This window comes from Arachis hypogaea, chromosome 2 (genome assembly GCF_003086295.3).
Source record: "Arachis hypogaea cultivar Tifrunner chromosome 2, arahy.Tifrunner.gnm2.J5K5, whole genome shotgun sequence".
Taxonomy (NCBI): Eukaryota; Viridiplantae; Streptophyta; class Magnoliopsida; order Fabales; family Fabaceae; genus Arachis; species Arachis hypogaea.
This window is the reverse complement of record NC_092037.1, coordinates 60,489,070-60,503,256: the sequence shown is the minus strand read 5'-3', so window position 1 is coordinate 60,503,256 and position 14,187 is coordinate 60,489,070. Positions and strand designations below refer to the sequence as shown.

Below are 14,187 nucleotides of genomic sequence, written 5' to 3'. Positions count from 1 at the left end.
TCTCAAGGGATGCACTTTCCTCCACAAAACTATTGGGAGCAAATCAATACCTCCCTAGGAGAATTGAGTTCCAACATGGGACAACTAAGGGTGAAGCACCAAGAACATTCCATCCTCCTCCATGAAATTAAAGAAGATCATAGAATCATGAGAGAGGAGCAACAAAGGCAAGGAAGAGACATTGAGGAGCTCAAGCACTCCATAAGATCTTCAAGAGGAAGAACAAGCCGCCATCACTAAGGTGGACCCGTTCTTTAATCTCCTTGTTCTTTATTTTCTATTTTTCGAATTTTTATGCTTATGTTTATCTATGTTTGTGTCTTATTACATGATCATTAGTATTTTAGTGTCTATGCCTTAAAGCTATGAATGTCCTATGAATCCATCACCTCTCTTAAATGAAAAATGCTTTAATCACAAAAGAACAAGAAGTACAGGATTTTGAATTCATCTTTGAAACTAGTTGAATTAGTTTGATGTGGTGATAATACTTTTTGTTTTCTGAATGAATGCTTGAACAGTGCATATGTCTTTTGAATTTGTTGTTTTAAGAATGTTAAAATTGTTGGCTCTTGAAAGAATGGTGGAAAAGGAGAACTGTTATTGAGGATCTGAAAAATCATCAAATTGATTCTTGAAGCAAGAAAAAGCAGTGAATCAAAAAAATGAAAAAAAAAGAAGAAAGAAAAGAAAGAGAAAAAGAAAAAGAAAGAAATAAAGTTGTGATCCAAGGCAAAAAGAGTGTGCTTAAGAACCCTGGACACCTCTAATTGGGGACTCTAGCAAAGCAGAGTCACAATCTGAAAAGGTTCACCCAATTATGTGTCTGTGGCATGTATGTATCCGGTGGTAATACTGGAAGACAGAGTGCTTTGGGCCACAGCCAAGACTCAGAAAGTAGCTATGCTCAAGAATCATCATACTTAACTAGGAGAATCAATAACACTATCTGAGTTCTGAGTTCCTATGGATGCCAATCATTCTAAACCTCAAAGGATAGAGTGAGATGCCAAAACTGTTCAGAAGCAAAAAGCTACTAGTCCCGCTCATCTAATTGGAGATAAGTTTCTTTGATATTTTGGAGTCTATAGTATATTCTCTTCTTTTTATTCTATTTTGATTTTCAGTTGCTTGGGGACAAGCAACAATTTAAGTTTGGTGTTGTGATGAGCGGATAATTTATACGCTTTTTGGCATTGTTTTTAGTATGTTTTTAGTATATTTTAGTTAGTTTTTATTATATTTTTATTAGTTTTTAGTTAAAATTCACTTTTCTGGACTTTACTATGAGTTTGTGTGTTTTTCTGTGATTTCAGGTATTTTCTGGCTGAAATTGAGGGTCCTGAGCAAAAATCTGATTCAGAGGCTGAAAAGGACTGCAGATGCTGTTGGATTCTGACCTCCCTGCACTCGAAGTGGATTTTCTGGAGCTACAGAAGCCCAATTGGCGCGCTCTCAACGGTGTTGGAAAGTAGACATCCTGGGCTTTCCAGAAATGTATAATAGTCCATACTTTGCCCGAGATTTGATGGCCCAAACCGGCGTGGAAAATCAGTCTCAGAATTTCCAGCGTTTAACGCTGGAACTGGCATAAAACTTGGAGTTAAACGCCCAAACTGGCATGAAAGCTGGCGTTTAACTCCAGAAAAAGTCTCTACACATGAAAGCTTCAATGCTCAGCCCAAGCACACACTAAGTGGACCCAGAAGTGGATTTTTACGTCATTTACTCATTTCTGTATACCCTAGATTACTAGTTCACTATTAATAGGATCTTTTGACATTGTATCCGTACCTCATGACACTTTACACGTTTCTCATTGTATCTTCTACAGCATGAGTCTCTAAACCCCATGGTTGGGGGTGAGGAGCTCTGCTGTGTCTTGATGGATTAATGCAATTACTACTGTTTTTCATTCAATCATGCTTGCTTCCATTCTAAGATATCACTTGTTCGTAAATCGGATGAATGTGATGATCCGTGACAATCATCATCATTCTCAACTATGAACGTGTGCCTGACAACTACCTCCGTTCTACCTTAGATTAAGTAGATATCTCTTGGATTCTTTAACCGGAATCTTCGTGGTATAAGCTAGAATTGATGGCGGCATTCAAGAGAATCCGGAAGGTCTAAACCTTGTCTGTGGTATTCTGAGTAGGATTCAATGATTGAATGACTGTGACGAGCTTCAAACTCCTGAAGGCGGGGCGTTAGTGACAGACGCAAAAGAATCACTGGATTCTATTCCGGCCTGATTGAGAACCGACAGATGGATAGCCGTGCCGTGACAGGGTGCGTTGAACATTTCCACTGAGAGGATGGGAGGTAGCCACTGATAACGGTGAAACCCTTGCATACAGCTTGCCATGGAAGGAGTCTTGCGTGCTTGAAGAAGAAGACAGTAGGAAAGCAGAGATTCAGAAGATGGAGCATCTCCAAAACCTCAACCTGTTCTCCATTACTGCAAAACAAGTACTTATTTCATGTTCTTTTACTTTTCACAATCAACCCTGATAATTATTGATATCCTGACTAAGAGTTACAAGATAACCATAGCTTGCTTCAAGCCGACAATCTCCGTGGGATCGACCCTTACTCACGTAAGGTATTACTTGGACGACCCAGTGCACTTGCTGGTTAGTTGTGCGGGATTGCAATTTCGTGCACCAGTGGCTTAAAGTGTAAAATCTATATTCAAGATTATTTTTTAGCATTGTTAAAAGAAAAAGGACTAAACAGTAATATTATATTTGGTATAGCAATAATTTAGCGACTACCATCATTCTTATTCGTTAATGCTTATATTCAGGGCAAGCACAAGCACAAAAAATTCAGTTCAAGTTTAGACATATAGAAAAAGTTCAACAAACAGAAGATTATGTTTAAATTTAGACATGTAAAAAAAAATCAATAAACAAACACAAGATTCGGTTCAAGTTTAGACATATAAAAAAATTAAAGAAATAATACAAAATTAAGTCAGAAAGTAAACAAACAGCAAGCAAGCAAACAAACACAAGATTCAATTCAAGCAAACAAACACAAAATATCTATAATGATTTGGTAAAAGCTATGCTCAAAATTATTTTTACCAATGTTAAAAGAAAAAAGACTAAACAGTAATATAATGTTAGACATAGACAAAGAATATACAAAAACAATATAAAGAGTAAAAGCTATGTTCAAAATTATCTTTTACCAATATTAAAAGAAAAAGTACTGTTGGACCAATTAGAAAGTTTCCTTATAAATATCTAAGAATAAGCAATATACAAAAACCAAATATAGAAAGACTTAAAACTTAAAACATGATCAACAAACTTTACTAATATAGAAAGATAATGGAAGATGAAGACCATGAAAACTTAAAATATTAAGAAATGAAATTGCATTCAACTAAAAATAGAAAATAAACCAGCAGCAACAAAGCAGCACCACAAATAATAAATCTAGTAGCAAAAAAAAAATTTGTACCATAGCAGCAACAGCAAAACTACAGCATAAGCAAAACAAAAAAGGTGGTCACAACAATAGTAGCAAAAAGACAACTACCAAAAATTTGAAATAAAATAAACTTAGGTAAATTCAATTTATGTGCATTCCATTAAAACGAATTTCAATCCAGTCTTGTAATTTAAATTTTAAATTATTTTTGGTGTAGCATAATTGATTATAATATATCTCATTATATTTCTAAATATGAATCAATATTGGTAAATGAAATTAAAATCAAATAATGTCCGCTAGATAGATTAACTAACCTAATGCAACATACTACCACACACACACTTTTCTACTAAAACACCAAATAGAAAAATAATTTAAATAAAAATATCAAAACACATCCATTGAATATTTTCTATGACAATAAATTCATCAAAAACATCAAAATTAGTATACTAAAATTCAAACAAGAATAAAACTTTCATGTAATAAACATTTGCTTCACTTCCATTTTCACAGCACTACAACATCAAAGAGCATATGAGGGCCCTCATGGTCCAGGAGATCACAAAAATAAAAATAATGAACCTTATCACATATGAACAAAGAAACAACAAGGGAATAAATACATACCTTAGCTTGTAGTGTTTTATGGTAAGGGTTGAGCGTCGAATGAGGGAGAGGAAGCGATGATTGAGGGAGGATCGAGAGAGAGGCAGTGTCAACGAAGGTAGGATTTACGAGAGAGAGTGAAGGCTGAGAGAGGGCACACCAATGGAGGGTGCGCCGATAGAGGCAGTATCGATAGAGGGTTACGAAAGAGGGAGCGAGGTTGCAAATCCGAGGAGGAGGCTTGCGATAGAGGGTGCGAGGGTTGCGACAGAGAGGAGGGTTACAATAGAAGATGTGAGAGAGGGTTGCAATAAAGGGTGCGAGAGAGGGCTGCAAGAGTTCTTAGTGTTGAAGATGAAGATGGGTTAATGTTCGAGAGGGTTCTGACAGTGTGAGTGAATGTTGAAAGTGAGGGTTGAGGGTTCTCATTTCTTTCTAGGGTTATCTTTAGAAAAAAATTAAAGTGTTTGAAAAAAAATTGGTGAAAAAATAAATTTTTCGTGGGAACTCTGTTGCTATGCTTTTAGGGTGCCCAAATAATTAGAAGATACGGACACGCTTTAAAAATATGACCGTAGGAGAACAAACTAGCCACGCTTCAAAAGAGTGCATGTTTTTCTATATGGACACGCTTTTGAAGCGTGACAAAAAAAGGATGGTCAAATCACTAATCATCCGCCACCTTCATAAAACACGCCTGTTTCCTTCTATGACCACCTTCATAAAAATGGGGCCGTTGATCTAAAAGTGTGAAAAGAAAAAAGTGTGGTGACAGGCCTTTTTTCTAGTAGTGATATTTACTCATGAATGTCTATTTATGTCGAGAGAAACTTGGGGATATAGTATATTATGGCTACCTGTGCAGGCTATACTTGGAGAATCCATCAAACTCTTGAAGACAATCTTTGCTAATTTTGGCACCGTCTTAAAAGAGATGGATTCTTGAAAGCATGTTTGTGTTAATGTGTATCTGCATAAGTTTGCTCTGGTTGAAGAGACTCGAAGCAGTTATACAAGAGCAATTCTTTTTAAATTAATCATAAAATGACAAAAGAAAGTCCAAAACGTTTGTTTAATGTACAACAACAATAAGATACCTATTTTTATTTGTTGCAAAGGAAACATCCAACTCGGTCCTGTCTATTTTTACGAAGAATAAAGTAATCTTTGACCATTAAAAAATAGTTAAATTGATTCTTATCTTTGAGCGGTGTGCGAAAATGAGGTTTTTCCATTTACATTAACATGCGATGGATTCTCCCTTTCGTGGAATGTTAAGTTGTCGTAGGGGTGTTCATGGATCTAATCATATACAGATTCACATTATTTATCCACATCCGATCTGCAAAATGATCGAATCAGATAGGATTCGATCTGCACTCTTAAAGATTAATAATTCAAGAAAAATAAATAAAAGTAAAGTGCCAAAATTGATCTTGAAAGATTATAACACTGATAAATCTGACCATAAAAGAATTAAAACTAACTTGTAACCATGAAAGGTGGGGCTTCATAGACAAAACTATCAAACTGTAAAAATCTATCAAAAATTTCTAAATTGTGCTTCTACTCTAACCTAATCACTCTTAAACTCTCATCCCACTTCATCTCCAATGACAATGATCACGTCACACCACTACTACAGCTTCACTCCCTTCAATCCAAACCTCAAAATCCTTCCTTATCCACCCAAAATCCATCCTCAACCTCTCGCTCTCCACCACCACCTTCCCCTCCCCTCCCCTCCCTCTCCCTCAAACTCACCCACCCTTGTCGCTCCGCCAGAGCCCTTGGCCCCCGCATGGTCTCCACCGCCGCAAGCTACGCCTTCGCCCTCGCCCTCACCGACGTCGCCAAATCCAACAACACCCTCGACGGCACCACAACTGACATCGAGAAAATCGACGAGATCTTCTTCGATCTGCAGGTGTTCAACTTTTTCGCCAACCTACTGTGAACGCCAAACCGAAGAAGCAGTTCGTCAATGAAGTCGCCACGTCATCAAGTTTCCAATCTCACACGCGTAACTGTCTAAACATTCTAGTCTCTTTGCATCGGAATGGTGAAGGAGATAGCAAAAGAGTATAAGTTCGTTTACAACACGCTTATAAATACAGAAATGGTGGTGGTGAAGCTCAAGTCGTAGCACTTAGTATAGATGGTAAAGTAGAAGAGGATTGAGAGATTGGAAGTGATGAAGAGGATTGGAGAATGGAAATGAGATACGATTAGAAATTGAGAGTGATTAAGTTAGAGGAGAAGGACAGTTTAAAATTTTTTATTAGATTTTAAGGTTTGAATAGATTTCACTATAAAATTTGGATTTGGATCCTCTAAAGTTTGAATTTTATTTTAGAGAATAAAGTGTGATAATCTTTGAATACTTTCTCTTTCATATTTATTTTTGGTCTCACTTATGAAATCAATGGTGAGAAATCATACTTTACTCTCTAAAATAAAATTTAAACTTTAGAAGATCCAAATCTATAAAATCTCATCTTTTATGGTTACAAGTTAATTTTAATTTTTTTTATGATTAAATTTGTCAGTTTCATAATATTTTATGATTAGTTTTGGTATTAACTCAATAAATAATATATATATTACTTCAGCCATAGCAAACCCTACTTTCACATTTCACCCTCTTTTCGGCGCTGCACTCTACCCTTGACCCTTACCCACACCCACCCCCCCAGAGATCAGAGCGAGACACCACTCGGCCACTCCTTCTTCCTTGACCACCACCGTAGCCTGTTCGCCAGAGATCGCCCACTCTTCCTCGCGTTCATCCCTCTCCGTCGCGTTCTTCCTCTCGCCATTGTTCCTCGCGTTCATCCCTCCCTCTTCGGGTTCAGACGTTCTCGCCGTCAGTGGTACTCAGTTCCTACCACATTGCCGTCCTCCTTTCGGTTCCCACCGTCAGTCCGTGGTCCTCTGTTCTTACCGCCTTGACGTCCTCCGTGCTTGCTGCGTTGCCGTACACAGTTCCTGCCGCATCGCCGTCCTCCGTTCTCGTCGGTTCGCCGTCCTCCTTTCAGCGAATCAACGTCCTCTGCTTCATTGTTCAGCACTTAAGGTAATTTTTTTTATGAAGATCATTTGAATTTTGTGAAGATCATTTGAACTGTGAATTGTGAATTGGTTGTGGATATAGACTAGTAATTTTTTTTGGGTCCTCAAGCTTCAAACAAACATGGCTGACAAAGCGGTTACCATCAGAACAAGGAAGTTTATGACTAACAGGCTCCTCTCCAGAAAGCAATTCGTGAGTTCGTTCACCATTCTCACTTTTGCTCTGTTTTTATGGCTTTATCGTAGAGTAATTGGGATTTGATAATGATCGATGAATTGTGCGATACATAGGGATTTATTATTATTATTATTATTAATGTATCTGAGCCTCGTTTTCTCTTTAATTGTGTGGTTGTAGGTCATTGATGTTCTTCATCCAGGGAGGGCAAATGTTTCTAAGGTACTTTCTGTTTGGGGAAAACTTAGATTTAATTGATTTTTGTCAGGTACTTATTGGTTGGACAATTATGGTGTTTAGGGTTTTTAATTTGTTGTGTTTGGAATATGAAGGCTGAGCTTAAGGAGAAGCTTGCTAGAATCTATGATGTTAAGGACCCCAACACCGTGTTTGTGTTCAAGTTCCGCACCCATTTTGGAGGTGGCAAATCCACTGGTTTTGGTTTGATTTATGACACCGTTGAGAATGCTAAGAAGTATGAGCCTAAGTACAGACTTATTAGGGTAAGATAACTTGGTTTTTTGTTTTTCTAATGTGGTTTTGGTTCGTGAGTGTAATTGCTATGGAATGAGAAACACTTTAATGCAACTAGGATGTGTGTCTGTAAATTGTAAGACTGGTAAGTTAGTGCTTACTAATATTAATCATTATTGGATGGCCTCTGTATAATATATAGTACTCCTTCAATTCTTGTCAGCACTGTTTTTTATATTTAGATTGGAGTTGCATGGGGTGAAAATATGTTGATCTTTATTGTTGATCCATAATGTGACATGCAATTGTATATTGTTATGATTCATGAGCAATAACATTAGAGATGTTCCAAGAAGATTAATTTGAATGCTTGTGCATATTAGAATTCATTAGTTTTCAGATGAAATCATTAGCTCTTTTTAGTTGCTGTTTAGCTTCTAACAATTGCTTCCTCTTAAAGAATACCATAATTTGGTTTGCTGGATTAATTACCCCTTTACTATGCTAGAATTTCTTGAGATATTTTGTACAAGACCCTACCCTGTAGCTTAATCTTACCATGCTCATGGCTTGCCAATCATCCATTAGTTCTTTTTGGTCTTAGGAAATTAGAACTTTTCTTCTTTAATTAAGTCTGTGCCATGTTGCTCTGTTTTGCACAATCCTTCACTAAAATCCTGTAGTTTGCAGAATGGACTTGATACTAAGGTTGAAAAGTCGAGGAAGCAAATGAAGGAGAGAAAGAACAGGGCAAAGAAGATCCGTGGAGTAAAGAAGGTAAATAGTTGCCAAAAATAATTTTTTTTTTTATTGATGATTGTTCATCTCGTATTGCTCTTGCTTAGTAAAAATAGTAACCTCTCATTTTTAATATTTTCAGACCAAGGCTTCTGATTCTGCCAAGGCTGGAAAGAAGAAACGAGTTTTCAAACATCATGTTCTGATTTTAAGCTTGTTGTATTGGAATTTTGTAATGGCTATTTTATTTTATAGATTCCTAGAATGAGATGTTTCCGTATATGATGTGATCTTTTTTTGCCTTTCAAATTATTAATCTTTAGTTTCAACTTAAGATTGAGGAGAATTCAGTTACTTACGACTGTTTTCAAATGTTTGCTGGACTGTATCATCACATTAGTAAAAATAACTATAAATAACTATTTATTGACCGCCACCACATTAGTAAAAATAACTATAAATAACTATTTATTGACCGCCACGAATGGTCGTCTAAGAAAACGATTTTTAAATTGGTTTACACTATCATTGAATCAAAATTTTATTATATAGTATTTTGATCAAATGTAATTATTTTTTGTGCTTATTGAAAATTATTTTTAGAGTTAAGTACGATTTTGATTTTTTTAAGTTGAAAATTTTTTGTCCTAATTTTTTTTTCTGTGTACAAAATTGTCTGAGGTTTAACTTTTAAAATCGTCTTTATTTTAGGGACGATTGTGGATAGCTTCTTCCCTTTTTTTTTGTTGGGGTAGAAATATTCTCTTATTATTTTTTTTATAATTTTTTTATGGGTAATTTGATTCAAAATTTTAATATTCAAGTAAAAATGATGATTTTAAAATTTAGTTTTAAATTTTAGGAATAATTTTGTATATAAAAAAAGATTGAGAAAAAAAATATTTTTGGTTTATGCGATAGGACTAAAATTCTATTTAACTTTTATTTTTAATTTAATTTATTAAAAATATTCGTTAAAAGAGTTTTAATTTTATAAGTAATTTTTTAAATATAAAACTTTTATCAAATCAAACCTTAGTGGGGCATCTTAGGAGCTAAATAGTTCCAATAGTAGAAGTTTCATCCACAGATTTTTATTATTTCAAATGCACTTTTTTTTATTCGAAGAGGGCAAATTGGATGAGCCCACTCTAATCTCGGCCAAATTGAGTAAGCTCTATCCAATTATGTTTTTGTTTTTTTAACATAATAGTAAATATTTATAGTTAGTAAAAAGAAATTTTAATATTTTAATTTAATTTAAAAATTTTAATAATTAGTTAATTAAATTAATTTTTTATTTTACATTATTAAAGATATAGTAAATTATAATTTAAAAGTAAATTAATAATTAAATACTATTATTTAAGATATACTATCACTAATATAGAATTAAATCATATTACTCAAACTCTTCCCCTCTAAATTATTCCTAGTGGGTTATTTGAGAAAATTGTGATAATTCAATTTTTCTTTCGCTATATGATATATTAACATTATGTGACTACGTCCTTAATACCCTTTCTTTCCATTTCGATTGGTATGAGGTGAATTTTGTTTTGAGTATGAGATTCTCTTGTATCTAGCTTCGGACGAATTAAGGGGATGCAATCGTGTTGGGTTTACCGTTCACCTAGGGTTGTGCTCAAGTTCTCATGTTCAATTTTTGTGGTCTAGGCTCTTTATTGGGCCAGACACTTATTGGGTCTATTGTGCTATTTTAAAACATTGATAAATAAAACTACTACAATCAATGATAAAAAAAAGGAATAAATGATCATTTGTATCCATCAAAGATGGAAACGCTGGCATTTGTACCCATGATAGCTCGAAACTAGACTTGTACCCATGAGAGATGCTGTCCGTGTGACAAAAGTGGCCCGCCTTGGGTCTGAGCTTGGTTCGTGCCTTTCCGAACCTACGTGGCACTTCCACCCACTCAAAGCCTATCTGACGTGGAGTTGAACGTTGATTATCAAAAGGGATAGGCTGAACTCACGAAATCAAAACCCTAGGTAGCTTCCCCCCTCCCTAATACAAACCAGGATCCAGAGAATCGAAGCTTGTTGAATCTCAATGAGTGTGACGTTGAATCTCAATCGAAACTTGGTTCGTACCTCCGTCAATGTCTTTCCGCAGATTTACCCCTGCTCCAAGTGATGGCAGTGGCAGTTCTTCATCAAGTTCGAAGAAGAAGAAGGTGAAGAAGCTGGACGGCAGATGCTTCTGTGGAAGAGAGTTTGTGTTGATGGAGTCTGGCACCGTTACGAACCCTAATCGATGGTTCATCAGATGTCCTCTATGGGCGGTAAGGGCAGACGCTGTTGGAGTTCAGGTGAGAAAGTTTTGTTTGCATTTAAGTTGACGAATCGGTGCATTTGTTTTGTTTTGCCAGACAAGAGACTGCAAATACTTTGTATGGGTTGATGAATCGAAGAAGGATGGGAGGGCATAGCAAGATGTTTGGCCAGAAGACAGTCAGTGAGTTCTTATCCAAGGCATGATGATGGGCTCATTGTCACTGAACCTGGGGAAAATCAGCAAGCATCATCAATCCTGGCGAGAGGGATAGACAAACTTAGGATTGAAATTAGGGGTGAAATTAGGGGAATTAGACTGTTGCTTTTATGGATAGCGTTGGGTGTTGCATTTTGTTTGATCTTTCTGTTGTATTTCTTTGTGAAGATATAAAATTTGTATGGAATTAGGGTCTTTGTAAATCATGAGAGTATGAATGTATTTCCTGTTTTTGACATAGACACTTTGATTCTGTTGCTGCTCTGTTACTTCTATATGAGAACTTTTATTGGTACTCAGTTGGATATATATGCACATGCAACTATATTTTCTACTTAAAGAATCAGAAATAAGCTCAATATGTGACATAGAGACCTGATGGTTGTAGGGATGAAGTATAAAACCAGGAAAGCTAACTCAGAAAGTAGTTAAATACATAGTTAAATACAACAAAAGTGGTCTGACCATGAAATAAACCAAAAAACATAGTTAAATACAGCAAAAGTAGCATGTCACAGTCAGAACAACCAAAACAAGAATGCTGCCTACTCCAAGATAGTGTATTAAACCAACCAGTGCCCCAAAATTAGTATATCAGTAATGGCAATTACATCAAAATAGCAAAAAAACATAAGCAACACAGTCTATGACATTGGTGTTGAGTTACTGCTCCCGCTGGAGATTCCATTTTTGGCTCCAGTTGATGCACCTCTCCTGCCTCGACCTCTTCCTTCACCCCTGCCTCTAACATCTATGCCTCTAGTTCTAGAAATATCGTCGACATCCATTGTAGGCATGAACTGCACGAACCTTGTGGTTGTCCCTGCACTAGCACCCTGCAGTGGATTTGGGGTTGTTTGAGAGTTGTGGCTGGAAGGGGTTGTGGGTGGATTCTTCGGAGATGGTGCAGAACCTTGTGGGGTATGTGCAGAGGGGGTGGTCGCCTGACACTTCTCCTTTTATGTTGTTTCTTGGCTGCTCCAGTGGCTGTTGTATCATGGGGTTTTGTGGCTACTGGTTGTGGCATCGGGGGTGGAGGCTGGATTCCAAAGAACAACCAGTTTACCAATATGAGTCGTTAAACAAATGTAATTAAGGAACTGAATCAAGTAACTAACTAACCTGTGAAGTCTGGGCTGCTGTGGAACCGTTTCCACGTCAATTGCTGCTGCTTCAGCCTCGGTAGCTTCTAATGTCTCCTCATAGTACATTTTAGCTAGCATATCTTCATCCTCATCACTTGCAGGTCCTTGTGGTGCAGCACTCCCTTCACCCGTTGCTTCCTTTCTCTTCTTGTAGCTTCGCTTGTTATGACCAGCCTACGTAAAACAGGAACTAGTTAAATTGGTCCAAATGAACTTAAATTGGTACCTGTGAACTTAAATTGGTACAGATGAAGTTAAACAACGAATTATAGTAAACTGCACACACCTGGAGGCAGTATTTGCATACGATGGTGCCAATCCTCCTCTTAGTTCTATGAGGATCACTCTTATCCTTGGGGGGCATCATTTCTTTTGTCTCTTTTCATTGAAGGTCTTCCGATTGGCTTTTTGTACCTGGGTGGAAGAATTGGTAGGATGTCAACATGCTCCCAGAACTCTTGGCTCGGAACTGGGCGCATTGAAGTCTGATATGCAGCATTATAAGCACCCATAGTTAGCCAGTTATGTGCATACTCTTTAGGTCTTCTATTCTGGTAAGCTAAAGCAGCACATGCATGTCCACAAGGTAGCCCAGTCAATTGCCAGAGTCTACAACTACATGTACCTTTGCCCAAGTCCACACTGACCTTTATGGGAAGACATTGGACTTCATACACATTTCCCGCGTCATCTCCGGTTGGAAGGGGTCTCCATTTGTTGCTCTCTCTCTCTTCTCTCTTTCTAATCTACTCTGTTGGGTTGGGGCTAACCTCCCACTGTATCAAATCAAGGCCTTTTTGTTTCTTGCCATGATTCGCATGACGTAGCACCTCACTTCTTCCAACATGGTTATGATAGGTTTCCCCCTCATCTTTTTAACCTTGGCATTAAACACCTCCCAGTAATTATTGGTGTAGTTGTCCATCTTAGAATACTCACTAAAATGTGCTCTACTCCACTGTTTCGGACTAATCTTGTCCAAGTATTCCCAAGCCCCTACGTTGATCTTTTTCAGCTTATCCATTGCAGCATTGAAGTCCTGTGTCGTAGAGGCCTTATCACATGACCACATACACTTCTTCAGCTGCAAGTCACCCCATTTCTTGCGAAAGTTTTGCCATATATGCATGGCACAGAACCTGTGGTTGGCGTTTGGGTATATTTCTTGGACTGCAGGAATTAACCCCTGCAGATAACCATTAATATGAACAGCGTTCAATATTCATACTTCCAGACCCTAAACCACACTAATCAGTCTTCTACACTAAGCATCTAAACCTAGTTCACTAATGAAGCATAAAAAACTATACATAGCAGAATTAAAACACATAAAAGAATTAAAACATACATACCTTCTGCATGTCCGACATGAAGTTAAACCCGTTGGCCTGAAAATCTCCCACATCATCCTGAAGGATATCTAAAAACCACTTCCAGCTGTCCTTGTTTTCTGATTCAACAATTGCATATGCAATGGGGTAAATGTGGTTATTTTCATCCTGCCCTATAGCTGTTAATAGCTGACCCCCATAATACCCTCTAAGAAATGTTCTATCCAACCCTATGAATGGTCTACAACCACCTACAAATCCCTTCTTGCAAGCCTCAAAACATACATAGATCCTCAGAAAAATGGGATTTGAATCAGGCATTGGATTTGTGTGTATCCTAACTGTAGACCCAGGGTTAGTCTTTAGAATCTCATTAGCATAGTCGCGAAGAATTGCATACTGTGCAATCTTAGATCCCTCAATCCTCTCCTTTGCCTTCTTCATAGATTTATAAATCTTTCTCTCTGATAAGTATATCATACTCAGCTCTGAAGAACTGGTCAGCCTCTCTCACACTCAAGTTTGGCTGAAGTCTTATTCTTTCTTCTAGCTCATCAATCACCCATTTACCATTTGCTGACTTGCAGTGATTGTCCCTACTGCAAGTGTGTTCGTTGACAAAGGTCTTAACCTGATAACTTGCTGGAAATGTCCTCTTGGCACAGTATATCTG

The 14,187-nt window shown here is 37.1% G+C and overlaps 2 protein-coding genes across 3 annotated transcripts; one reads left to right on the top strand and one right to left on the bottom strand.

The window, feature by feature from the left end:
• Positions 1-6,626: 6,626 nt before the first annotated feature.
• LOC112745217 (small ribosomal subunit protein eS24z) lies at positions 6,627-8,957 on the top strand. Of its 2 annotated transcripts, none has more exons than XM_025794855.3 (6): positions 6,627-7,135; positions 7,241-7,324; positions 7,490-7,531; positions 7,642-7,812; positions 8,474-8,560; positions 8,664-8,957. In XM_025794855.3, exons 2-6 carry the CDS (start codon positions 7,253-7,255, stop codon positions 8,787-8,789), a joined length of 498 nt encoding a protein of 165 aa, XP_025650640.1. In that variant the 5' UTR covers positions 6,627-7,135; positions 7,241-7,252; the 3' UTR covers positions 8,790-8,957. The 2 variants fall into 2 exon arrangements, with proteins under 2 accessions (XP_025650640.1, XP_025650641.1); XM_025794856.3 differs by having other exon boundaries at positions 6,671-7,135; positions 7,214-7,324.
• Positions 8,958-12,964: 4,007 nt separating this feature from the next.
• Positions 12,965-13,958, bottom strand: LOC140177028 (uncharacterized). Its single transcript, XM_072209230.1, has 2 exons — positions 13,536-13,958; positions 12,965-13,369 (listed from the first exon to the last, which is right to left on the bottom strand). Exons 1-2 carry the CDS (start codon positions 13,956-13,958, stop codon positions 12,965-12,967), a joined length of 828 nt encoding a protein of 275 aa, XP_072065331.1.
• Between the last annotated feature and the right edge of the window lie 229 nt (positions 13,959-14,187).

Coding starts and splice junctions, on each gene's coding strand:
- LOC140177028 (XM_072209230.1), bottom strand. CDS start 13,958: ATGAAGAAGGCAAAGGAGAGGATTGAGGGATCTAAGATTGCACAGTAT. Junction 13,370..13,535: donor TCATGTCGGACATGCAGAAG/GTATGTATGTTT, acceptor GGTTATCTGCAG/GGGTTAATTCCTGCAGTCCA.
- LOC112745217 (XM_025794855.3), top strand. CDS start 7,253: ATGGCTGACAAAGCGGTTACCATCAGAACAAGGAAGTTTATGACTAAC. Junction 7,532..7,641: donor GGAGGGCAAATGTTTCTAAG/GTACTTTCTGTT, acceptor TGGAATATGAAG/GCTGAGCTTAAGGAGAAGCT. Junction 7,813..8,473: donor CTAAGTACAGACTTATTAGG/GTAAGATAACTT, acceptor TGTAGTTTGCAG/AATGGACTTGATACTAAGGT.